Here is a 26,273-nt window from a genome sequence, read left to right on the forward strand (position 1 = left end):
TACATTTGTTTTTCACATTTGAAAATAGTGAGATAGCCACGGTTCAAGATCAGGTCATGATCATAACAGTAGGTTCTCGTAGAGTGGTGTGATACGATACGATACAATATGATACGATACAAAATGATACAATACCATTCGATACGATATTATATGATACTATGCGATACGATACGGTATGATGCAATAAGATACAGCACGACACAACATGATACGATACCATTCAATACGATATTATATGATACGATACAATATCATACGATATGATACGATGCGATACGATACGACACGACACGATACGAAACGATACAATATCATACGATGCGATGCGATACGACACGACACAATACGGTACGATGCAATACGATACAATACAAAGCGATACAATATCATACGATACGACACAATACGATACAATACCATTCGATACGATATTATATGATACGATACAATATGAAACGATACAATACCATGCGATATGATACGATACGACACGACACGAAACGATACAATACCATGCGATATGATACGATACGACACGACACGAAACGATACGATATCATACGATGCAATACGACACGACACAATACGGTACGATGCAATACGATACGACACGATACGATACAATATTATATGATACGATACGATACGAAACGATACAATATCATACGATATGATACCATACGATGCGATACGATACGATACGATACGACACGATACGAAACGATACAATATTATACGATGCGATACGACACGACACAATACGGTACGATGCAATACTATACGATACAATATCATACGATACGATACAATACCATTCGATACGATATTATATGATACGATACGATACGATACGATACAATACGAAACGATACAATACCATGCGATATGATACCATACGGTACAATGAGATATTTATAAATTGTCATTATAAATGCCTAATTTAGGTAGAAATGACACACAATAGAGCACATCATACACAGTTACAACAAAAACAGAAACACAAAATTGCACTAAAACACAGTAAATATTAAGGATAATTGCACATTGTATTCCTAACATCCAGGAAATGTTATCATCAGGTTAAAACAGTAATGTGTTGATTTACACATAAAGTTTTTGAGAATGCAGTTCATTTGTCACACCTTTTGATTTGTGGAGCAACATCTCTTTCAAACCGTGAGTAGTTTCTCATTTCTCCGCCTCTGTCTCCCCGCCGACAGTTGAAGACATCACTGAATACCCGGTGTTTGTGGAGACGAACCAGATCAGTGGAGCAGGCAACATGCTAAAGACACTCGACCCCATCCTCATCACCATCATCGCTATGTCCGCCCTGGGGGTCTTCCTGGGCGCCATATGTGGCGTGGTGTTGTACTGCGCCTGCTCCCACGGCGGCATGTCAGACAGGAACTTATCAGCCCTGGAGAACTATAACTTTGAACTCGTGGACGGCGTCAAGATAAAAAAGGACAAACTCAACGTACAGAGCTCATACTCGGAGGCTTGAGACGGGACTGAGTGCGTCAGTGTGACTGTGTGACGTGCAGAGCTCGCAGAGCGTGCACAGGACTGGCTGTAGGCGCAAACCTCCCGTGTATCTGCGAGGAGGTAAGCTCAAAGGACTGCCAACGCCCTCAACTCGCTGGATGAGGGACAGGTTCAGGATCCAGTGGGGAGGCTTCGGACTGATCCACACTTTTCTCAGGAGCTGCAGTAAAAATAAAAATAAAAAAGAACCTACCAGTAGGGGACACTGTGTACAAATAAACTACAGGAAAAAAAATATGTACAGATGATTTAGATATTTTAATTTTCTATTTTGATTTTCATTCATTTTTACAATCGGATGCTGGTGTTGAGACCAATTTAATAATGATGTTGAAAGTATTTATCATTTTCTGGGGAAAGAAATGTGTTGCTTTTTTTTCGTCAGTTCATGAAGGCTGTTGTATATTTTCAACTTTTGAAAGAGACAAAAATCATAAAACGAATCATATCCGGCAAAACTGTAGATTTGCCCCATGGTGTGACATACAGGGTGAGTCCTGAAGCGTGTACTCTGTCCTATTTGAACCTTATCAATCTAAAGTGAGGGTTCCATTCATGGCAATGTATGGTTCTAACAGTGCCTTTAGTACTTTTTTGTTGGTCTTCTCTGTTGACTTTTTCTTTTTTTAGCTGTATATGGCTTAAGTTATGACGACAGGAAACAGGGACACATTATCTTATAAATATCTGCAAAAACGGGATAACAATCTATCACAGCGCTTTTTATTTCCTTCTATAGTTTTGTTGATGTTGTTGTTGTTGTTTTCTGTCCAAAAACCACACACTGTAAATAAGTTTTAATATATTTTATTGCCCTTTTTAAAGAAAGTAAAAAAGGAAAAAAAAGGCTGCAGTATCCCCTTTTTTTTTCACGGGTTTTGTCTGCGTGTGTGTGTGTGTGTGTAAATATGATCTTTGGACTGTTTGGCGGCGCAGACTTTTCTTTTAATTTTATTTAATTTTTTTTCAGATTAAGTTGCTCAAAGGAAAGAGATTTGTGTGACGCTGATGTTGCAGCTGCTTCAATGTGCATTCAAGCCATCTGTCCTTGAAAAAGCCACTTCACAATAAAGTCACAGGAGCTGGTCAAATTCAAAAATGTAAAATTTTTCCAGTATACCAAAAACAAAAACAAAAAAAAAAAACCCTCCAACAATCATTATTCCTTTGCTTTAGCTCTGTTGCAGGCAGACACTGAAGGACAGACGATGCAGCTTGAATGCACTTTGTTGTTGTTTTTTTTGACTCCCTCGTGTCCGGAGCCTCTTCAAAGATGGGCTTCGACATAGAAACTGAAGAATGGTGCTATCATTAACCTAAAGGCCGACACGCGGGGCTCACCATGAACCCAGTTTGTATCGTTCACATGCTCTACTGTAGCTCACTGAGGTCCCAGTTTGTTTTTATGTGTAGCAGCCATAACATTGTGATGTCAGAGCTGATGTCGTAAGGACGGGTTACTGGGGGGGTGGGGCGGGGGGTGTAGTGGTGGGTCACCTGGTTTTACCAAAGGATGGTTGTTTTGTTCGCTCACCAACTGCTTATCACTCTGCAAACTGCAAAGAACAAAATCAACAAGAGGGGACTTGATGTGTCTGTTTTTCTATCTCTTTTCACACGTTAAAAAAAAAAAAAAATGGGTGGGACAACGTCACCTTTTTACACTGCAAAGGGGAGGAACTCATTGTGTGAGACTGACACTTTCAGGACACAAGGGCCAATGGGACCTGGAACTTTCAAAACAATCAAAAAACTTGTCTCTAACCTCCATGTGTGTATGTGTTGCCGCAGGTGAACACGTCCTCCGCTTGTCCATTTCAGATTCAGCCTCTCCACCTGTCCACCTGTCCGTCCCGTCCGTCTGTCCGTCTTCACCCTTGGCCATAGAAGACTGTAGCTGCAGTGATGTGTGCTAAACTAGAGAAAAGGGACACTGTAGAGTGGACTACGCAGAAACAATGTTGCACTGATAAATATATTTAAGAGGTTTATGTGTTTATAGCATTCATTTTCCAAAAAAAAAAAATACAACAGAAGAAAGTTAAAAAAAAAAAATGTGTTCATATCTTTCTTTTTTTATATATATATATATATATATATAAATAGAGTTTCAGATTATGTGACATAATTCTGAAATGTAAAGATATTGAGATGTTTTCATTATTGAAAAAGGCATCATAGTAATGTCCCTGTCCCCTTCATTTACATGGCACATTAATAACGCTTCGTTTTGTACTGTCATTCAAATTTTGGAAAAAATACTTTTATTTTCAATACTGCTTCTGTAATTTGCTGTTGTAGGAAAAAAAAATGAATAAACAGCAAGGCCTTAAAAAGGAAAGAGGATATTTGTTGTGATCTAGAATCAGAAACTCCAACAATTGTTTTTGTTTTCTTTTGTTTTTTCTATTTCCAGATCAGATCCACATCACAGCCTCGCAGTAAAGGGAATAATCGGCAGCCCTTTGATCAAAAGTCAGAGTAATGTGAGGGCACGGTAATTACAACCGACAACAAGAATCTGTTGTCCCTTCTTTATGTTGCAGGCAGCCATCACTCTCCAAATATACAAAATAAACAGCTTCTTGTTGTGAAGGAGTTTGATTTGTTTGATCGTTTATCAATTACAGAGCAATAAATCGTGGCTAATTGTCCTCAGATCTTCAAACTAATGGAAGCGACTGCTCTGAAGTCTGTGATGTGAGTGAACAGTGGTGAAAATAACTGCATGGAGCGAAGGGCGGGTACTGACCACTAATGAGAAGCTGATGTGAGCTGCACTCAGCTGCTTTTAATCCTCGTCTATCATTAGGTCAAGTTAAGCTTGGTATTTTTTTTTTTTTTTTTCTTCATGGAAAACCACATCCTAAACTGTTGCTATGTTATTTTGGCGGGACACTGACAGGAAATTAGAATTTATTTATTTATAGTGTGAGAGCTAATATTAGCATTGTGTTTAAAATGAGTCCTTCTTCTTTAAATAGAGGCGCAGGCTTAGTTTCATTTATCATACAACATCATTTGTCTGATTATCCTTCACACACAATTAGCTCCAACCCCGTCCCTGTGACCCGGCAGCCCTGCTTTATCCTTCTTTATCTCTCTTTAAACTACTCCAATCAATAATGTTGCACTGCAAAGATTTTGCATTCATTAGTAAATCATTTAAGCGAGAGACAAAACATCATCAATCATTTGTTTGTGCGGCCTAAATGATCTACTGCTGCAATCATCATAAATACACACATTCACTGCAGCACACTTTTAATTAACCGCTCAGTTTATGTAAAACATTCTCAATTTGCAATAATTATTTGAAGCAGGTCACCTTTTACAAAGTTTTGTTTTATTGCAAAGTTGTTGCTAATGGCTTGTTAGTGGTTAACTAAACGTTATTTACTAATGCCACAGAGGTAATTACAGGGTTGACGCTTGTTTGGGACGGACCGCAGCTCCTCCTCTCACCCAGATAATTACGAACCTGAGTATGACTCGGTTCTCTATGTTCAAAACACAACAACACTGAAATGTCCACCTACATACATCACAATAATGTACGGACACTCAGCCTAAAACCAGTTGACTCACATTTGAGCTGGGTTTTCTTTGTTGAATGAATTTATAATTGTTTTCAGTTTAAATGTCTAATACAATGTTGTACCTGCAGTTAATAAATGTTAATAAATCATTCATATAGAACATTCTCGTTAACAATCCATTATCAGTTATTATTAGATTGATTTGTGCTTTTGTTGCTGTGCAGCTCTTTAACAGACACTGTTCTTAACAGTACACAGCCATATATACAATAGCTGGTGTATACAGCACACATGAACACATAATAGTAATTAATAATGGCATCTTATATGACAAACCTCATTATAAATGTTAAGATAGAAGATTTGGTGTGTGACTCAAACTATAAACCATACCTGTAATGCTCCAGTTTTACCACCAGGTGGCTCAGTGGATAAATATCCAAGAACAAATTATCTCATGAACAGTTTGAAATGTGAAAAGTTTCTCCAACATACTCACAGTGTCAGGGTTGTTTACATTAGTACATACATTTCTGACATGACATATGACCATATGTTTATTATTGAAGTCACAGTATGGACATAAAGGCAGTAAAACATGTGTATTTCAACAATTTCACAATAGGGAAAACACAAGTATAAATGTTGTAATAAAAAAAATAGTGAATAAATGATTTCATTATTTTTGAAACACACCTGAATATTTGTATGTTCTCTGCTCCAAAGAAATGTCAGTTTAGAGACGGTATGAGCAGAAAAAGAAGAAGAAATGTTCGTTTAATAAATATACATGTATATAATGTTCCTGTCTCCATGCAGTGACTGAAACTGACCACAGGGTGGCTCCAGAATTCAGGAAAGCGCTGACACCACAGTAAAGTACTGTACTGTATATTTAACCACAAATCACTTTCCAGCATTAATTGTGATAGATAATAAATGTATTTAACAACGTTTTAGTACGGTTACATAGTTCTGTCACAATTACAGAATAGCATCCATTTTAAAATGATCAATAATTGTCTCGTAATCTTTATAAACACAGCATAAAAGGATGGATTTTACTGTTTAAATGTGTTTGTTTTTCATATTATCTTGTTCTTTAAAAAAACTGAAAAGAAAAAAGAAACTTAAATAGAATCGAAGTGAATAAGAGGAAGTTTGTTTCCTTTAAGTCAGTTCCATCTGCAGCACATACCTTCTGTCTGAGCGCCAGACAATCTTTATCTCTGTCGCTGTCATTTCCTGTTAGTAACTCAAACCTCTTTCCTGTGAAGTATTAAGGATTATTCTCTGGAATTAGATAATCCTTCACTTGTCCCAATATCATTGTGAATACTACATGCTTTTATGCACACAGTATGATTTAAAGCTGTCTTGTGGATCTTGTTGATCTATGTTGTAGCCCCCTGGAGTCACACGCATGCATTTGGTTCACTTCACTTTGTAAACCCTTCAAAGAATCTTATCTAAAAACTGAAACACAACTTGTTCTGCAGACACGAGCTATAGAGAACAGAGAATGTAATAAAAGTTGACTTTCCAGCCATCAGAGCTGTTCAACCTTTTCACCCATCTGCAGGACTCAGATATGGAACAAAGGGACATTTCCCTCTAAACACTCCCTGGAGACTAAACAGGATCTGGGGATCTTCCGGCTCTTATAGTTTTGTTTTCTCTCACATTTTTTCCACTATGTTATAGGCAGACATAACTTTCCGCAAGTTGAACGTAAATAAATAACAAGCTGTGTTGATTATTTTTAATAAAACTGTGCCAGAATCTGTTTTAGCCCTGTTCCTATGAGATATCTTGTGCTCTGGAAACAACAGTTACAAGGCCCAAACAGGTTCAATTAGTCTGTGATTATTCATCTCACTGTTTGACCTTCCATTGTTATACATTAATTCAAAATAATTTTAAATAATATCTCTTTCTTTGTTTCTTTTTTCTTTACTAGACTATAGATCTTATTTACTGTCACATTCAGTTCAGCCACTACAACAATTTGACTTCTAGTAACTAGTTATCGCTTAAAACACGTCAATTTATACAGACTGTACTAAATTAAGCTTTCTGGTGAGAAAGAAAATGAGTCCGAATTTAAAAGTATGAACTTTAATCATCTTTACACGATGATCTTGAAATGATCTCATGATGAAGATGCTGATTTTTGGGAACAGAAAAGTGTGCATCTTTTTGCAAGGGCAGTGATTTGAGTGTGGGTGCCCTCTAGCGGTGACAAGAGGGGCAGCCATATCCAGATAAGTCAGCAAAATTAACACAGGATAAAACGGAAAATTTGCCTTCAAAATAAGATCTGCTAAAAAAAATATATATATTTATGTATTATTCCTGTGGCCCCTTCAACATCCTGCCTTTATTGTGACTATGATGTTCAGATTTAGTAATGTATCGATACATCTCGTCCGACAATTAACTGTGAATTTTGTTCGAGTTGTTCGAGGATAAAGCAGTAGAGAAGAAAACTTCATTGCAATATGTCTCTTTATTAAATAATTGCCCAACCCTACGTGAAGATTAGAAACATGTAAGTGGGCTATGGAGATTAATTATTCAACTTATACTGTCAGTTTTCGCTTACTTTCCTTACGTGCCAGTTTTAGGATTTTATTTTGAAGGCTGTAGGCGGAACAAGATGTGATACACCGCGCAGCTTGACAGACTTGCAGCTCAGTCAGAAGTAGCGGATCAGTGGAGCGGTCCTGACTCTCCGTCTCTTCCCGACTCACACCGCGGAACAGAGGGGGGCCCACGCCACACTTTCCCGGATATCGTTTCTCCAGCTGTCGCTTCATTCCAGAATCTGTCTTCAGTGTAAAGTGTGTAGTTTCTTGACTCTGTGGCGTGCGGTGAAGGGGAATGAGTGGCGGGGAAAGGCTACCGTGACTTTTTTATTTTTTTTTTTTACGGAGGAGACAAGTGGCCGCTGGTGCCAGCGGGGCAGAGAGGAGCTGCTGCCGCTTCTGCAGCCGAGCAGCGGCTCATCACAGCACGGAGAGTGATAGCTTCCATGGATAAACAACACTACAGCGCCAAGGTAAACAAAAGCAACAAGGCACTTTAAGCTATTACTGTTTTATTTGTTTATCAAAACCCTCACAAAGATACTCTCAGTTGTTGTTGCTGGTATTTCGAATATGATGAAGTGTGACTTCATCTTCTTCATTGTGAACGTGTTCTGGTTTGTTTGTTCCTTTTTTTTTTTTTTTTTTTACTGAAAACTGATTGTCTTTAGTTTGTGGAGCAAAAGTCGAGGTTTAGGAAACATTGGCTCGTATTTTTCCCACAATATTCCAACATTTTATGATAAATCAAGTAAATAACAAACAGATTAGTCAATAATAAAAGTACTTTTCTGTGTGCCATCTGTGGCACCACAGGAAAGACCAGTCCACATGTAGTGTTTCAAGTCACTTGAGTAATTGCATTGCAGTAAGGGTGGGGTGGTACTGGGGTGGGTGGGTGTGGGGGTTTGGTTGTGTAGCATCATTGTTCAGCTCATCTGTGCATGAATGTTGTGATGATGTGCAGCCTTTCTCCACACACATGCAACAGGCTGCTGCGGCAGCTCTTCTCTTCTTTAATGTGGATCCTCACATGACTGGGCCTCAGCCAGGGGATCCTCACATGATCTATTTTAAACTGCCCCTGAGTTGACATGAAAGGCTGGAGATGTTAGAAGTTTGAAAGGAGTCAGCAAGGTCCTCATGAAGCAAATCTGCTGCAGGGGTCCAGATACATCACAGAGATCACAAAGCATTCAGTAGACTCTGTGACAGAGGGGACTGCAGGTATAGTGCATGATTTAATTTGATTGCACTGTAACATCCCCCCCCCCCCCCCCACCACCACTCCCCCACCCATCCATCCATCGTACATTTTATCTGAAGGAGAGCAGAAGGATGAAGGCCTAATAAATACAGCTGATGGAGCTGACTCCGCTGTGTAGCCAGAGAGCACAGGCATCAATTTAATCAGGGAAATGAAGCCAGGATGGAAGGCAAGGACAGAGGGAACAAGGGGATGTTGAAAGGAGATGACAAAGGCAAACAAGGTGGTTGGAAAGACAATAAATCTTTTATTTTTTTGTTATGGGTGTACCCAGGATTTGTGAACCCATTGGAAAAAAGGAAATTAACACCATTCCTGTTACCAATGGTTGTTCTGCTTTTTAGTGTTTTTTTTACTCCTGCTTTTCCTGCGTGTAAATGATGGTATTACAAACCCTCACTGGAAACATAGACCAGTATGAGGATGAAGAAGAAGAAGAAGAAGAGGGAGGAATGGCTACTTGAGGATGAGGGTAAATGTAGGACATGGGGAGGGGGTGGGGGTGATGGGGTGTTGAGAGACGGTAGTGGAGCCAGGAGCCACCAGCTGAATGGATGTGACCCCAGGCCTCCGGGGAGCAGCTGCTGCTACAGGCGCCGGCTCCCACCTGATTTACGAGGCCACTTACTGGACAGGCGGGGGACACACACCCACACCCACACCCACCCCTTTCTCCTGTACATGTTAGGCTTCCGGTGTCCCTCCCCGTGTTTGTGTCTTTGTTGGTCAGTGACAGGCACCGTATGTGATGACTCGTCCCCTTGAGGTGTGTGTGTGTGTGCGAGTGATGCATGTGTGTGTGAATGCCCTCAGTGACAGCGTGTATGTGTGCGTGTGTGTGGGGGGTGATGTCAGAGAGGTGGAACGTGGTATAAACAGTCATTTACCTCCATCACACACAGACACAGACACATGTTTGCACAGCTATTCTTAGGACCCTGCATTGACTTTAACAAAAACCAGTTAGTACATAACCACCATTCACATCTTAGCCCCTAACCTTAACCGGCTGCTCAGAAATTAAGCTTTATTAGGACCAGGCCTTGGTACCCATGCAGACTACGGGTCCTGACAAGTAGAAACAACATGCACACGCACACCGTGAGCCGTTGGGCAGTAATTCACATGTTTGACCAACAAGCGCAAACCTCGGCAGTATTTCCTGCCTCCTGTGGAGTTCTCAAACCATATGGTGATGAGTTTACTTAGGTTGTAATAGTAACTTTAACACTCAACATTTTTCTGCATGTGTAACACAAGATCTTCCCCTCTATTCTTTTCTATATGATTTTTGGCACATGTTTGTCTATTTTTGTAGCTAGATTATGGGGTGGGCCACGCTCATGGTTTTAGGTTTGTAACCTCTGCAGCTGTTTTTAGCCTCAATCGCTCCACATTTTGCTCTCATTTACTCCATGGCTTTCTTTTCCCCTCTCTTTGTTGAGAGGGTCTCCTGCTTCTAAAAACAGCTTCCCAAACACCAGGGTGGAGGAACAGCGTGGTTTACAGTGACCTCTGCTTACTGGGGTCTGCTGAGAAGATGAGGCTGAACATGTTATGTTGGTAGCTAAACAGTAGCAGACTTTTGCGGCCTGCACGTTCTATTACAGTGTATTTATTATTATTATTGCGACAGTGTGAAGGTTTAACTGAGGCAGAAAAGAAATGTTTATTTGCCTTTTTTCCACAGCACCACTCAGTTTGTGCTCAGAAATGTTCATTGGCGTGAACATGTGTGTGTTACACTTCAAATAACTCAACAGGAGCAAAATAAATGGTTTCAATTTTGGCCTTGGTATCAAATATACAACATCTGTTTTGTTTTTTTCACTGCAGGATAGGAGACAGAAGGAAGGACATTTGGCTATTTGGTTATATTGAGATGCACTTTATTATTGACATAATATTGGCAGATATTGCCTTTAAAATGTAGTATTGGATATCAGCAAACAGACAAAGATCCCCAATATGACTATTGACTAAAACAGAAGGCTGTATAGACTGCTGCACCCTCTCCAACAATTATTTATTTATTATTTAGTTTATTTATGTTACACAGTGAAAAATCTGCTGTGAATATGCAAAAATATTATACCAATTTCCCCATAGAAGAGACTTAAGAGACTGCAGAAAAATGTATATATCTGTATCAGTTAGCGACCCAAGCACTCCCGATTAGTTTTATGTATTATAACTATTTTATCTAAGTATGATATCTTGCAATTGGAATTTGGGGTCATATACTTTGGTCATTTCCTGAGCATCAGTCACTATCCATGTGGCTGCCTTCAGTGGCCTATATGCGTGAACACATGGACCCAATACAATGCAAACACTGTTCTCTGTCTTTATGAATATGGTCTGTTACACTCTGACGTCTCAGGAGTTGTTAAGTGAGTCACCTACGAGCTGCCGGTTCACACACAGAAACTCCTTGTAACACTGTCACTTCATAGGGGGGCGTATTCAACATTGGGTGAAATTATGTGTACATTTATAATAACTTCCTGTTTGATGATTTTTGTGATGTGAATAATAGCACAACATATGATGTCTATGCAAGCAGGAATATGGATTAAATATTTATTAGCAACCCAGATAAACATCATTGAAGAAATTTAGAGTTAGGTCACTAGTTGGATTACTGGTGTCCATTTCTGCAGGCAGACTGGTCTTGGTGAGGGGTTGGGCAGACAGTCGCCTCAACAAAAACAGGAAAAATATAAATTCAAGCAAATCCAAAGCTGTTTTGCTTGGCTTGTGTTTTTCTTCTTCTTTTTTTGGCTCACTGACAGCCACAGGTTCTCTTACATTGAGGAGTAACCTCTATTTTAGAGATGGAGGGTATGTAACACTGGAGAAATGTGCACTTATGGATGCTAAGCTCGCTGTTGGATGGTCAGTAAATCTGCAGCCTGTTTGTTGAACTGTAGTGTTTTTAGTTCTGTTTTAATGTAAAAGATTTGTATTTGTGAGAATCATCCATAGTTAGTTGTGGGTATGGCAGACACTAATTAAAAGCTGACAGCTGAGTGATAAAAGTAAAGTACCGGGTAATCGAAATAATTGGTTTTGCTGCTGAGTTATCAGTAATCTAATAACTTTCAGAGTAATGTGCAATGAGGAATCAATTACAGTTCACATGAACCTTGCTCAGCACTTAAGGAAAAAGAGTTTGTTCCAAGACACATAGGTCAGCCAGACATTTGGCCCAACAGCAAATTATATCGGCCAATACTGCATCAGTTGTGTGTTGCGTGGTGGGGACGGTACATATTCAGCATTTCTTTATCTTGCTCAGACTGACGGACTTGTGATAGCACAGCAAATTCATGTTGTCGTTGAATTGGATTTCAAATGTACCAAATCTCAAAATTTGAGAAAAATCTCAAAATGCCACCCTTGCATTTTCGCGTAAACAACCGCGTAAAAGTTGAATAAAGCTCTTTTTAAAAAAAAAAAAAAAGTTTGTACACAGCGCACATGCTGTAAGCTCAATGTCTTCTTCTCCAATTTTGGTGTATTTGTGTAGTAGCGCTACAGCGCCATGTACAGGCCTGGCATATATACTACAGCATTTAGAGTGTGTTTTATGTGGATGAAGATATTTCCTGAAACAATCCCGTGTTCATGGAAAACCTTTTCAAAACAACAAAGGAAAAGATCCAAGTCGATTGGAGCGCCGCACTATGTGTCGCGTATCACGGACCCTGGTATACCGGCGCGTCAGGTTACTGTAGTATCCCACTTCACCATCGGGTAGCGGAGAAAATGATACAGCTGAGGCCCGTCGTGCAGGGGAGTCGGGGGCGTCAGCGGGTTCGAGGGTTGCCAGATCGAGGCTCGGATGACTATCCTTGGGGACTACTTGGACCCAATGTTTTGGGTGCACCATGCACACGGTGCGCGTTGTGTGCGGAGGTATACCAGGGCCTTGAGAAGATGGTTGATATGCATGAGCTCTCTGTTGTGTGACCCCATTTGCTTTCCTTGTCATTTCTGTCTCTTGTATCGTCCTTGGATTGGCCAATTCAAATGATGTCTGCCATTGAGGGACACCAGTGTTGATTCACCATGCTGAATTGGCCATAAAGCCACTGACAGGAGCTTGAGGAGTTTTACACTAGCTCTACAGCTCAGGCACATCAAGCTTGAACGTTGTATAACAAGGGTTCTTCCAAATGACAAGGCTGTTTCTCTTAGTCTATTATTCATATTTAGCAGCACAGAAGTTCAGGGCCTTGCATGCAGTCGCAGAACATGATGTTCAGTCAGTGACCGGGGAGAAAGCCTTGAGAATTAAACATGACAGATATTCCTCCAGCATTCCCAGGAGGAAATGCACGTAACCAGCGAGTGCTCTGTGTTTAGCTCCGCAGAGTTTTCACTCTCCCATGGCAGCGGAAATGGAGGCCCTACAGTTCAAGTGTCAAGTCTGGGGCCTAATGAAAGACATCTGAGTGTCATTAATGTGCCAGTCTTCAAGCATTAGGGCCTCAGCTGCAGAGAGCAGTATTTGGGAAAGTGTCCACATACAGCTGAGTCTGCAACAGCGATTTAATGTCGTAGTTCCCATGTCGTCTTTATGACCTTAAGCTTCTGTTGGACAGTTGTGTGGCTGCTTTGTTCTGACTCTGCCTTCACTGCCACTGTCTTTGTAATTCTGACTGTAATAACTAAAAATCTGATACAGTCACTCATCTAATCCTCGATATGAATTGTATTAACTTGGGTATTCCTGTTAGCATCATCATTGTGAGGACAGTAGCACGATTATTTCATAGCACTGCTTCATACAGCCTCTAGGAGTCGCTATAGAAGGGCGGTAGACTCTTAAAATTCAGACTGAAAGTTCAGTAAATGATCACTTTGAGTTGGTAGGTTTGGAGAACTTGTTTTTATTGATGTCTCCATCTTAACACCCTGCTCACAAATCCGCTCCCAGCTCTAAATATTTGTTGGAGTCATTTATTTTAAATTACCCTCTTCACTGTCTCTGCAATGCAGAGGCTGCGCTGGGTTTTGTAGTTTGTCCCAGAGCATTAATATTGGTGACAGCTGCTTAGATTACTTTGATGGCCTGGTTTACGTTTAGAAATCACACAAACTTAATTCACAAAGACAATATGCTGCTGTTCTGGCAGCTCGCAACATTTCAACTCTCCGTAATAAGGCAGTTTGGTCCCGTTGCTCTGTCCGTTGCCTTTTTTCTCCCTTTGTTTCCGTTCTCCCTTGGTTGAATGCCAAATATGTTATCTTCATGGCTTCAAGAGGGAGATGTGGCTGCTTTCCAGGCACCACAATTCAGACTTCCTGCATGATCCAGTTGGGCTTCCTGTGTTTCAGCAAAGGAAGGGCAGAGTCAGCAAAGACAGGGCGTTTGGAGAGGCTTTACTCTACAGCAGATCCCAGCTCCACGGGCTTAGCCCGAGGCTCACACTGTCACAGCCAGGCAAACCCCACAAGATCCTCAAAACTAGCCAGTCATTTTAGCACGGTGGTTGGTGGTGAGAATCAGATACTCTGTCCTTCCCCAGAACTGATTTTGGAGCATCACCATAAATGGTAAAACAGATGGCTCCCTAAAAAATGTCTGTTTTAACAGATGCTTTTGCAAAGCTTGTTTCACTCAGGTTTTACTGGGTCTACTGTTTCTAATTTATTATCATATAAAACGTTATAATTGCACGAATAGTTAAAACGGCATTAGGGCAGTTTAATTATGGAACACATTTTACTGTCATTAACTTTTATTTTAGCACGTATCTCACTTAAAGTTGGTTGAATGAGATGTGAAGTCTTATCTGTGGTTATGATTTTGTTCTCTCTTGTGATTAAGTCCAGATTCATGGGTGATGGCAGAGGCCAGGTGTGAGAGACGAGTCAGAAATAACTCGTTAGTACTGCACAGCTATTTTGAACACAGAGATAGAGCCATGGTGTGAATAATGATACAGACTTGGTTTTGCCTTCATTGTTTCTACAGAATAAGGTACAGCACTATTTGATATGAATGTTAAATATATGTTAAATTCTTATTGATTTATTCATTGAAAAACAGATGTTTACTGTCTTTCCAAGGCAGTTTCTCCCTAAGAAGTTTATCTTTAGCTTGTGTCACACATGGGGAATGTTGGTGGGCTTCAGGCCAACTTGTTTGCCAAAGTGTTTTGTGTGAAAAGCAGCGCAGAGTTTTCAAGACCAGCAGCAATGGGGCAGTTAGGCTGCAGCTACTGCCCCATTACTCAATTAAACCATTACACAGTGCATAAGTAAGTGGGTCTCACTTTGGATTTAGATTTGAACTATTTCTGGATCTGCTGTAAAATACTAGGTCAACAAAGACCCGTGACTATCACTCTACATGATCTGAAAGGAGTTTAGCATGTAAAAGAGGCCCATTTCCTGCTGTGTTAGCTGTGATTATGATCAATTACAGTTAATCAATACTTCTGGAACAATAATGGAGTGTGTCATTATTTGGAGCATTAGGACAAATTGACTTTGAGAAGGATAAATGCCACATCTTCTTCTCACAAAGTCAAGCTGGCAATAAAACACTTGCTTACAGAATGTAACACGTGGGGTTTTTACTGCTGCAGCTTTAAGGCCCGAGTTTGACACAGTGAGCGATTCTTTTCATGTGAACCGTCCCTCAAAAGAATTCTAGATTACAAGACATTGTAAGACACACGTCAAGGGTGCAGAAAGTGAAGGGCTTGGTGTTATACTGAGTTTTGAGATTGTATTGACACATTTTTAAACATGGTAGAGTTGAAGAATACTGTTTATACCGTGCTTCGAAACCATGCTTGTTTGTGTCTTTTCATAGGAGAAGAGAGTCTCCTCTGTTGGGGTGTTAGTACTGGGCAGCTGTGCTTTCACAGCTCCAAGCTGAAATCTCAGGTCACAATATTGTTTACACGTATTTGTTGCTACTACAGCAGTATTTACACTGACAAACATGCAATTTTGTCATCTAATTGTTAAATAGAGCTTTGATTCAGCTTCTCCCAGCTCTTTTTTTCTCTCTCCCTGTCACTCATGCAGACAACAGACACACAAATGCTTCTTCAGCAGTTGGCTCATTAGTGTGTTACATAGCCTGGCAGGTAGTCACCAGGACCCAGTTTAGAGCTGTCTGAAGAGATCAGATCACAAATGGACAAAAGTACATCAGTTCACACGTGGCATCAGACTATGTGCCTCCTGTTACCACTGCAGATCTCACTTCCCTGCATTAACAAAGTACATTGTCTGATTTGCAAAAAACAAAACCACTTTCTCTTTAGTCAGGCCAACATCAGATACAGCTACTGTCTGTCTGTTGTCAATAAATTTGTGTCTTTGTGTCAGAATGAGCCAGAAAGGAGCTACTTGAGTACTTTTATATAATAATTCACGTATTAAAAAGTCAAACGAACGATGCATGATGCATGTGAAACACTAAAACATGTACAAATGTTGGTTGTCTGTGACTGACTTTTAATGTGGTTCCATACGTGTGCTCTCAACCACCTTGTCTAAATTTGGTCTGAGTGATGAAATGTGTCCTCAAATGCTCCCTTAATGTGCCTTGGCTGTTTGCACACCTGTGCTCAGAGCTGTCCCCTTATAAATAAACCTGGGACAAATGTTTCTAAATGTCTAGACCACATCATTCTCAAAAACATGCAGAATTTGGTTGGGTCTTTCACTCAAACACCATGACTGTAACTGACCTTTCTGGTTGCCATGTCTTTCCACTAAAGATTTGACGTGTCCCCTTTATGACAGATGTGTTTGGTGGACCAACCACATAGATAATATAGATCGCTGCCAGCCAAGCTTTGACTACAGATACACAAATGCAAATGGTAAAAAGCTATTTTTCCAATATAATATAAACATTCACTTTGCCATTAAGCTTTGTTATTGTCATCTTGGATGTCATTTTTGCAGAAAAGTGTCATTCTTGCTCAGTGCAGTATGAGTAGGGTTCTGATGTTATGTGACACTCAGGTTGGATATAAGTTAAAGTTTCCTTGAGGGATGTTGGATGTAGATTTTTAGAACCTTAAACCATTTCTGAGAAAGTTTAAAAAGGAAGCTGATTTCTAACATAGTCTTGTAGATTTTCTTTGTGGCTAAAATAAAGAATGTGCTGGCTGGATCAGACTTCGTGGAAAAATCATTGGCACTGCTTTTGCAAGCTCACAATGTTCCACTCTATCTTTCAATGTTCAACTCGGTAACTTACACTGTTTTTTCTGTCTGATGCAGCCTCTCCTGTAGAGGAGAGGAGGAACAACTGGAATGCCCAAGTAATGTGGAAACTGTGATTACATTTCAGGCCTTTTCTCCCTCATCTAGAATATTTTACTTTTCCGCCCTGTGTAAAGATCTCATTGGAAACCATATTGGATTCTCTGTTCATTTTATTGACATAACTATGTCCCTCATTACCATTATTTATCTCACAGTAGCTCTTCAGGAGAGGAAGGCGTGGTGAGTGGGAACACTTTAAAGATCAGACCCTCTGTCATGGTCTCAGAGGGCAGCCTGATTCATTGCTTTTGTCTCATATGAGAGGGTCCCCCGGATGACGGTAGGGGGTTGGGATGGGCGTGGAACCAGACACAGACAGACACTGTTTGGTATTCTCCTTCTGTCCTGTTCTGTCGGGCGGCTTGTACGTCTCAGAGCGCAGACATGCTCTCGACTCTGTTTGAAGGGTATGTGAAGTCAAGGGGCCCGGCTGGTTTGACTCAGCCCACTCGTGTAGGGAGTGAACTGAGCATTTGTGTGGGTGGTATGAAGAGGGAGGCAGAGAGAAAGGAAATTGGTGAAAGAAAAAAGGGAGTATGGAAGTTTAGGATGCCTGAGGTGTACCAAAGACATCACGAGAAGGAGACTGAATGCTTCATGAATGCCTCTTTTTAATGAAATATTAATTGAACTCAGGAAAAACCAACAAAAGCAACACTTACCATTAATTTTTCTAAATGAACCCATAAATGATCTGTGCTATTAAATCAACCAGACAAATACTGTATGACTGGAGAGGGGAGAAAGGACTAAAGGGCAAACTCAGCAGAAGCATAGACATTCTGTAAGATCCTTTTCTTTTGACACAAGGCAGCTCCTTCCCCTCAGAGCTCTGCACCGCCCTTTCCTGTTTTTCCTTCTTTTCCATTCCCTCTCTTTTTGCGGCTGAAGAAAACATCCATTCTTAAAGGAGGGAAGCCCAGGCTTTCTTCAACAAAGAGCACTGTGACTCTGATCAACCACCACTTTTCCACTGCAGCAGTATATGCTCTACTGTGGTGGTTGTTTGTCTATGAAACAGAGGAAGCTTATTTCAGGACCAGTTATTTATACATAAAGGAAATGCTATAATAGTGTTTTTATTTACAGTGTATTATGTCCAAATCCACACAGGACTAAAGGCCCTGGTATAATTCCGCGCACATTGCACACGGACCCGACACGGACCCGACACACACCATGCACATGATGCGAATTGCGTCATTAACGCGCAGGCTGTGCATGCAGCCCAGATTTTGGGGCCGTGCACACGTTGGGTGCGCGTGGACATTCGCAAACTGAAATTCCGCCTCACCGAGTATAAGCCCTGCTCACCAAGCAGAAAAACTATTTCGACAACAGAGGAAGTAGTCACCAAGGATCGTCATCCGAGGCCTCGATCTGGCGGCCCTCAAACCGGCTGACACCCTGACTCCCCTGCCCTGACCGGCCTTTCAGCTTTGAACCGCTCAAACCAGACATTTCCAAGGGAGCTGTAGCATTTTTTGTCTTTTTCTTTGGTAGGAAAGTGTCCTATTTCCCTGCATCCAGACTTGTACTGCCAGCCAATCAAAAAACTGGTCATGCATAAGCCCAGTGTCGACACTGTCATGGAAGGCCAGCTTCCCTGGAAGTGATTTTATCGCATTTGTCCAATCACCGTCGAGCTGTGAAAAAATAAAAAAATGGTGCCGTCCCATAGAGAACAGTTGGAGCTGAGCTGCAAGTGGTTTAACTACTGACACGTTCTAATCGTGTTCTAGCGCATGAGGTCCGACCCCCTCTCGCCCTCTCTCCCTTTCAGAGCGACTGTCCCAGCCAATAAATGCTTAAAATATAAAGCCTAAAAAAATCTAAAGGCTTTAAAAAGCATCTATGTACATCATGGATGTCATGACTCACATTTTCCCCAAAGTGCTGTTGTAACAGTGCTGCAGGTTACTATCCTGGTCAGGCAGTGTTCAGTCCCTCAGGAATGCCTGAGAAGCTTGGGCCCGTTTTAGTCACGCACCACAGCGTCAACCGTGCATCAGCTTCACTTGCCCACTGACAAGAGTGTTGGACAGCCCATAAACAGTAAGCTGCTATCAGTCACACCTCAGATGTGTGTGTGACAAGTGGACAGGCATTGAGGGAGTGAAAGCAAACTGGGGTCAAGACTCGGGAAGAACACTGAAGACTTACTGTAAATAGACTAAATAGACATTCTTATCAAATTATTGTTTGTGAAAGAGCAGTTGTTGGAGCATGCGTGTCTCAGACCTCTCATTCTATATTATTTATAGCAGTGTCACTCAGGAATACAAGATAATGCTCTCTTGGCATTATCGTGCTTGGTCAAAATGGTATGTGGGTATGGTTTATGAGCATCACAGTTTCGAGAACTGCTCCCACAGGGGAACTCGTGCAGTCTGTCTTCAGGGTTGCTGTCAGGGAGTGTTGCAAGTTCTGTTTTTCCCCAACCAAGAATCTATGGAAAAACTGATAATGATGTGCCCAGTGCTACTGAAATACAAGAATTAGTATGAGCCCTATTCCAAAACAAGCCCTTTGTTATATTTCGATTTTTATTAGTACATTAAATTGAAAACAGGATAAACAATGTTTTTAAAATGCAGCATTTGCAGATGACAAGCATCCACAATGTTATCTGTTCAAAGCAGATTTTGTTTCAAAGTTGCTTGGGAACAACCTAAATCTACTGATCGCTGATCTTCGCAGTATCTTCTTGCAAACATATCTCATCTACAAATACCCCAGTTCAGAAATGATGGGGCCTATTGAAATGATTTATAGCTCAATCCTAAATGTGTGTTTGCGCATGTGCATTAAGATATGCCCAACTTGTTTTATGCTGGTTACACAGCACATACAGTAATCTGTGAGGCACACAGTGTAGAGCTGTTTTAATTTTCTATTCAGTGTCTGAAACTTGTAGGTGTTTTGGGCATTTGCTCATTTAAGCACATGCACCGTGTGTGTCTGTGTGCTTTTTTTTTTGCACATAACTGATACATGTGCAAAGAGGGAGAGGGTCTGGTTGTTTGATGCATATTTAATCATGTGTTAATGTGTTGGGTTTTTGTTTTTCCTGAAAATGAATCAATTATTAATTATTATAAAGAGACAATAATCCCAAATGAGGGATTTATTTATGTAAATCCCCAGAAAAGTTGGAAGGTTAATAACATCCAGTGTAATTGAAGACTAAAATATACAGTAAATAAATAGACAAAATTAGCTATATAGAAATAACAGTAGAACTATGGAGGGAGCCACTATTTCACCTCACACACAATCACATCTGTTTCTTTCTACCTGGCTAATCCCCCCCCCCATTATAATCCATTACATTTACAAGTGCTTCTGGCTATTTAGGTGAATGGGATATGCCTCCCCGATTGGTTTAAAACAGTCCCATGAGCCAACATATGACCTTTTGAACCATGACCCTGGCACAGTGACCTTTTTTTCCCCCACTGTTAAACTCCCAACGCTGGATTTTGGACACGCCGTAAATGCACTTGATCCATGGGCTTTGCACCATGCACTAATGGACTCATTAAACTCTGTGCTGCGTTTCCAGACCGGTCTGTTGTCAAGATGGACAAGACATCAAAGGATATCTTCATAGATGTAGTATTTGACATGGTTCTATTGAAGTTCACAGTTATGGTCTTAGTCACATTCAAAAGCAGACGTTTATTCAACTCCATACTCAGCTTTCTGCTGCTAATGCTGACAGATCCCCACAACTGCAGCCATCTGAATACATTTGCAGATAATACTGTAACACTGCATGTGTGGAGTGAAGAGAAAAGCTGATGTATGTTTAGTTATATACTCTGATTAGATCAGTTTTTAATGACAGTAATCTTTTGTAACAGGCAACTATAGATCAAGTTGTTAGGGCCAAATTACTTGGTCTCTGGCAGAATATATACATATATGTGTATATATATATATATAGTGATAGAGAGAGAGAGAGAGAGATATTAGATAGATAGTTAGATAAAGCTTTGGTGAAAACTTTGACTGACTCCTGCATATTTCCAGCAAAAGGTCAACAAAGAAAAAGTTCTTATACCACATTCCTTATCAGCTCAGTATTTCTTCACTGTTCTGTCTTATTTATTCTAAAACAGTACAGAAAGAAATACATGTGTTTTATTGGCCATGTCAACCAAAACCATATTGTATTTATGACGTTTACAGTCTGACCTTTCAGACAGTTTGACATCTTGTTTCAAACACTTTCTGAGCTTCTGAGCTGTCCTACATTCTCTATTTTACTGCCTTTTCTGTCTTTGTTCCCTGTTGCTGAATTTAAGAGACATAGTTTGCATTTAAATGATTTCTTGGAACTACATAATGGACATGCAATTGAATCCTCAGCACAAATGAAAACATCTATGTGTTTTTTTCTTATAAAAGGAATGTGAACCTGAATACTTTAATTCCGGGCTCTGTTTTCACTTCGCTTGCAATACGTACACCTGTTTACATTGAGCAAATATGCAAATACGCAAGTATGCATCTTCAACATGAGTTTGTCGTGCAAATGTTTGTTGGGCTTCAGTTTGACAGTGGTGATCTGGAAGATCCTGTTTAGATTAAGCCTTTATCTCACATAGAAGCACGACTTACAATCACATGACCCAGATTCAAGCGATCCGATCTAATCTGGGGGGCTGCAGACAGGCCGTCTACCTCTGTGTGTCTATATAAACGGACACTGCTACCCACCCACCCACCCACCCACACAGAGACACATGCTCAGGAATGCATCACTCAACACCATGCTCACTGAATATTAGAGCCTCCTTTACCACAGTGTAAGGGAACGCAGTCTTTTAATGTAGCCTCTATGAATAACCTCAACCACAGCCACTGATTTAAAAAAAGTAAAAGCACAGAAAAATATATATTGTCACTTAACCACCATGTGGTTCTAATATGAACCAGTATTTAATATCCACTGTTGAAATTTTTTGTATATGAATTATGTTCAGATGGGATATTGGTTTTAGCATTCCATATGATAATCTGATTTGGCACCTGCTGATCTCCTCCTGAACAGTCAGTGCACCTTTATATTGTATTTCATAGAGATTTAACAGACTGGCATACTGAGCGGCTTATTATTACTACTGTCAGTCAAAGGAGATGAAAAATCCCCAAATAACTCATGCTGTCTTTTACATTTAAAGGTTTAGAAGAATTGGTGTCATCTAATGTGAAACTGCAGATTGTAACAAATGGAGGATTCCTCCTCTCTGCACTCCCTTTCCCACGTGTGTCAGGGAACTATGGTGGCCCTTGCATACCAGAAATGATGTTCTTCTTCATTTGTGTGGTAAACTTCAACTTCAAACTGTAAAAAAACACAGTCTGACTGATAATATTATTATTATTATTATGGTTATTATTATTATTATTATTACTAATAATAATAATCATAATAAATCAATGATATACTTACTAGATTACTAGAGGTGTGAATCTTTCAGACTCCCATGGTTCAATTTCAATAAAATTGAAATCAGAGTAAAGTGTTTTGCAAGCTTTTTAAATTTGGAAAAAGGCAATGTAAACACAAGCAAAGCATTACTACAAATGAGACCGGCTATGCCAATCAAAACTGACACAATTTTATTAAAAAAAAAAAAAAAAAAGAAGATTATTGGAAGTTCTGAATCAATTTAGAATCTTTGAGGATAACAATCAAGATTTTTACATGAATACTTAAACAATAGTTTTGGATACTATCATTCATTTCTGCCAATAAATTATCTTATATATTACATACTAGACCTTAAAGACAGTAGTAGTAATAGACCTTATTATGACAGTGAGGGGTCACTGTGTAAATATGACCTTAGCTGTTCTCATGATTATTTGATGTAGTCAAAGCTGAAACATCATTAAGTATCAAGTATTCCCAAGCATATTTAACCGCACTGACATTGTGGTCCATTGGTCGGCCTGTGGCTAACTAATGTACTGTATCTACTGTGTCTCTGACCAGCATCAGCATTTCAAAGTTTCCAATTTTCTTTCAGATATCTGGAAATCTGCTGACTACGTTACCATAATATATGGTACAGACAGTCATGGTTCCCAGAGGTTGAGCCCTTGTCTTTTCTCTGTGGTTTTTAATGAAACGAGTTGTGCGGCTGCTTTGCCACCTTGGCCTAGACTAAATCTAAAATGGCGCTCAGTAGGGCACATACCTCTGCCAAGGCAGATAAAGCCTCATAGCTGAGCACATCAGCCCCCATCCTGCACCCCCACGCAGGATGAATGTAAATTGCTTTTCCTCTAGTTCCATCATCAAGCCAACATTTGACTTCTGTTTTCCTTCTGTTTTGTGAAATGACTAAGGATGAGCCTAATTTGCAAGTGTTATACTAAGATTATTGATTATATTTTAACATTTTCAGTGTTAGCACATTAGCAAGTCTAAGTAGGGTCTCAGAGCTGTTGGTATGGCAATACATGGTTCCCAAATCAGTCGTTAAGTATAGAGTGAGCTACTTCAGTCCCCTTATCATTAGTAAATCATGAGCCTTGCATTAGGAGTGGGACAAGATGCATCAATATGGCTGACCAGAGAGCCTGCATACAGGCAAGGGATCAATATACACGACATAAGAGGGGGTTGACTCCAGGGAGTCAGTGCTATTTACAGTAAAAGGGGTTGTGGGAAAAAGGAGCTTGCACTCTGAGCTGAGGGCAAGTTGATGTGACTGTGTGTGTGTGTGTGAAAATGGTCTAAATTGAATTAGCTGACTGAGAATGGCTGAAAGTCCCTGTCACTGGATTATTTATTACCTCCAATAATAACCAACCTATTTACAGACACAATATCTCATATCTCACACCTCTGAGAGCTTTCGACAAGGAAATTATGATTTAAAACCTTCAGACCTTTCAAGAAGCCCAACTGTTATTGTTTGAGATACACACACAGTGACATTCAGAAAGAAATCATTTCCTTTTGTATGTTTGTTTAGATGGACCTGAAGCTGCTTTTGATATCCGTACTGTTAGGAGTCATCTGTTTCAGCGATGCTCAGAAAGGTAAGGTATCTCCATTTTTATCTCTGTTGCATCATTAGCCTGTCAGATGATGTCATTTCACATCAAATGCATAATGACATCTCCTTCCCTGGAGAGACACGCTGGCTACTTAGATGAATGATGCCCACTCCTGAGCAGAAGGAGTGGATCAGCATCATTCAGCATAAAGGTTCATGGAAAACAGAATATTCTGTCTCTCTCTCCAATTACCATTGAGCAACATAGTGTTCCACTTGAGGTGATTTGTGAACACGCAGGGTTTTACAGGCTGTTTACTTTGCAGGGAATTTTGATCCTCTCTCTCAGACCCTAACTCTTCCTCCTCTCTCTTTTATTCCATGCAGAGGGGAACGAGTGCATCAATGCCAATGCCAAATTCTGTGGGGAATGTATCCAGGCTGGAGCCAAATGTGGCTGGTGTAAAGACCCAGTACGTAAACAGAAGCTGTATTCACACTGATAATGCCATTAGGCGTCCAGCAATAGAAAGAAAGTGTGTCGATTTTGAACAGTGCATTATGTAGCTGTATAATTATTGATTGATCTATTGTAATTAGGGTGTAAGATTAATTGTGAGCCTCTGCAATATCAGAGGAAATTTTAAAACCTGCATTATAATTTACTACAGCACATCATTACAATCTGATTACTTGATTTGACCAATGTTATAAAGTTGTATTTATCTCAATAACGATATAAATGAGAAAAAGAAAGGGGTTTTAATTCAGAATAGTCCACCATGGACCAGTTCAGTTACTGCCACTGAACTAGTTCCCTTTGCTGCTTCTCGTAGAACTTTCTCAAACAGGGTGAGACGGTGTCGACCCGCTGCGACGAGCTACAGTCTCTGTTGAAAAGGGGCTGCGATGAGGCAATGATCGAGAACCCACATGGAGGAAAGAAGATCCTCAAGAACAAAGCAGTGACAAATCGCAGAAACAGAGCAGAGAAACTGAAGCCAGAGGACATCACTCAGATCCAGCCCCAGAAACTCAACCTCACCCTCAGATCTGGTGAGAAACACAGCTTTCTCAAGCCGGTCTTATTCTTATCTACATATGGTTTTGATTTACATTCACCCCGGTGATGCTCCAAAGGTTTTAAATTATGGCAACTTCCTGTAGGTGAGCCCCAGTCATTTGACTTGAAGTTCAAAAGAGCCGAGGATTATCCCATAGATATGTACTACTTGATGGACCTGTCGTACTCCATGAAAGACGATCTGGAGAATGTCAAGAACCTGGGAACCAGTCTGATGTTGGAGATGTCAAAGATCACTTCTGACTTCAGGATAGGTGAGTAGGCCTCACTCTGTTGCATTTTAGGTCAGTGACCAAAGGTGTAAGTGTGATAAGATGTGGTATAAGATGGATGGATGGATAGATATTTCTGGAGTAGTAGTAGTCCTTACTTCTAAATATTTGTTTACTCTTGAAAAAGTTTTGAAAGGTTGTTTGCAGTACTTTTTCAAATCTATGTACGAGGAGACTAACATCTCAGGCAGTTTTGTCATGTGGCAAGGGAGTCGCGGAGTGGTGGGTCGAGTGGGTTGGATCGGTGCGTGTACATAGATAATTGTGTTTTGTGATAATATTTAGTGCCACCCAGGTTTCAAAGTCCTTGGCCTGACCTGCACAAACAAACCAAAGAAGTAAATAGCTCAGAGATATTTCACCTCTGAAATTATCCAATTATCCGTAAGACTAGAGAACCCACTCCCTAACAAAGCATATTGGTGAATGAGTCTTTTGATTATTTATGATCATATGGTAGGAATGATTTCACTAAGTCAGAAAATGACATCATATGAGTATAGTGTAGCAATGTATCAAATGTTGCACCCTAGACGATTAGAGACACAATCTATAACTTGTAGAGTTTAGGCCAACCATTCATCAGTTATCATATAACTCACTTTATATCTGAAATGGCATTATTATGGCTGCCTCAATTCTGTTT

The 26,273-nt window shown here is 40.2% G+C and overlaps 2 protein-coding genes across 8 annotated transcripts in view; both read left to right on the forward strand.

The window, feature by feature from the left end:
* Positions 1 to 4,149, forward strand: part of nrp1a (neuropilin 1a) — a 65,170-nt gene extending 61,021 nt beyond the window's left edge. For all 6 annotated transcript variants that reach the window (XM_058626746.1, XM_058626727.1, XM_058626762.1 and 3 more), the window contains one exon: positions 1,224 to 4,149. In XM_058626746.1, coding sequence (XP_058482729.1) covers positions 1,224 to 1,510 — 287 coding nt within the window. In that variant the 3' untranslated portion in view covers positions 1,511 to 4,149. The remainder of the gene's footprint in view (positions 1 to 1,223) is intronic.
* Positions 4,150 to 7,783: 3,634 nt separating this feature from the next.
* The window catches only part of itgb1a (integrin, beta 1a), a 28,601-nt gene continuing 10,111 nt past the window's right edge, over positions 7,784 to 26,273 (forward strand). For both annotated transcript variants that reach the window (XM_058640355.1, XM_058640347.1), the window contains exons 1-5: positions 7,784 to 8,151; positions 24,248 to 24,314; positions 24,659 to 24,744; positions 25,108 to 25,327; positions 25,439 to 25,609. In XM_058640355.1, coding sequence (XP_058496338.1) covers positions 8,125 to 8,151; positions 24,248 to 24,314; positions 24,659 to 24,744; positions 25,108 to 25,327; positions 25,439 to 25,609 — 571 coding nt within the window. In that variant the 5' untranslated portion in view covers positions 7,784 to 8,124. The remainder of the gene's footprint in view (positions 8,152 to 24,247; positions 24,315 to 24,658; positions 24,745 to 25,107; positions 25,328 to 25,438; positions 25,610 to 26,273) is intronic.

Source organism: Solea solea, chromosome 1, assembly GCF_958295425.1.
Source record: "Solea solea chromosome 1, fSolSol10.1, whole genome shotgun sequence".
Lineage (NCBI taxonomy): Eukaryota > Metazoa > Chordata > Actinopteri > Pleuronectiformes > Soleidae > Solea > Solea solea.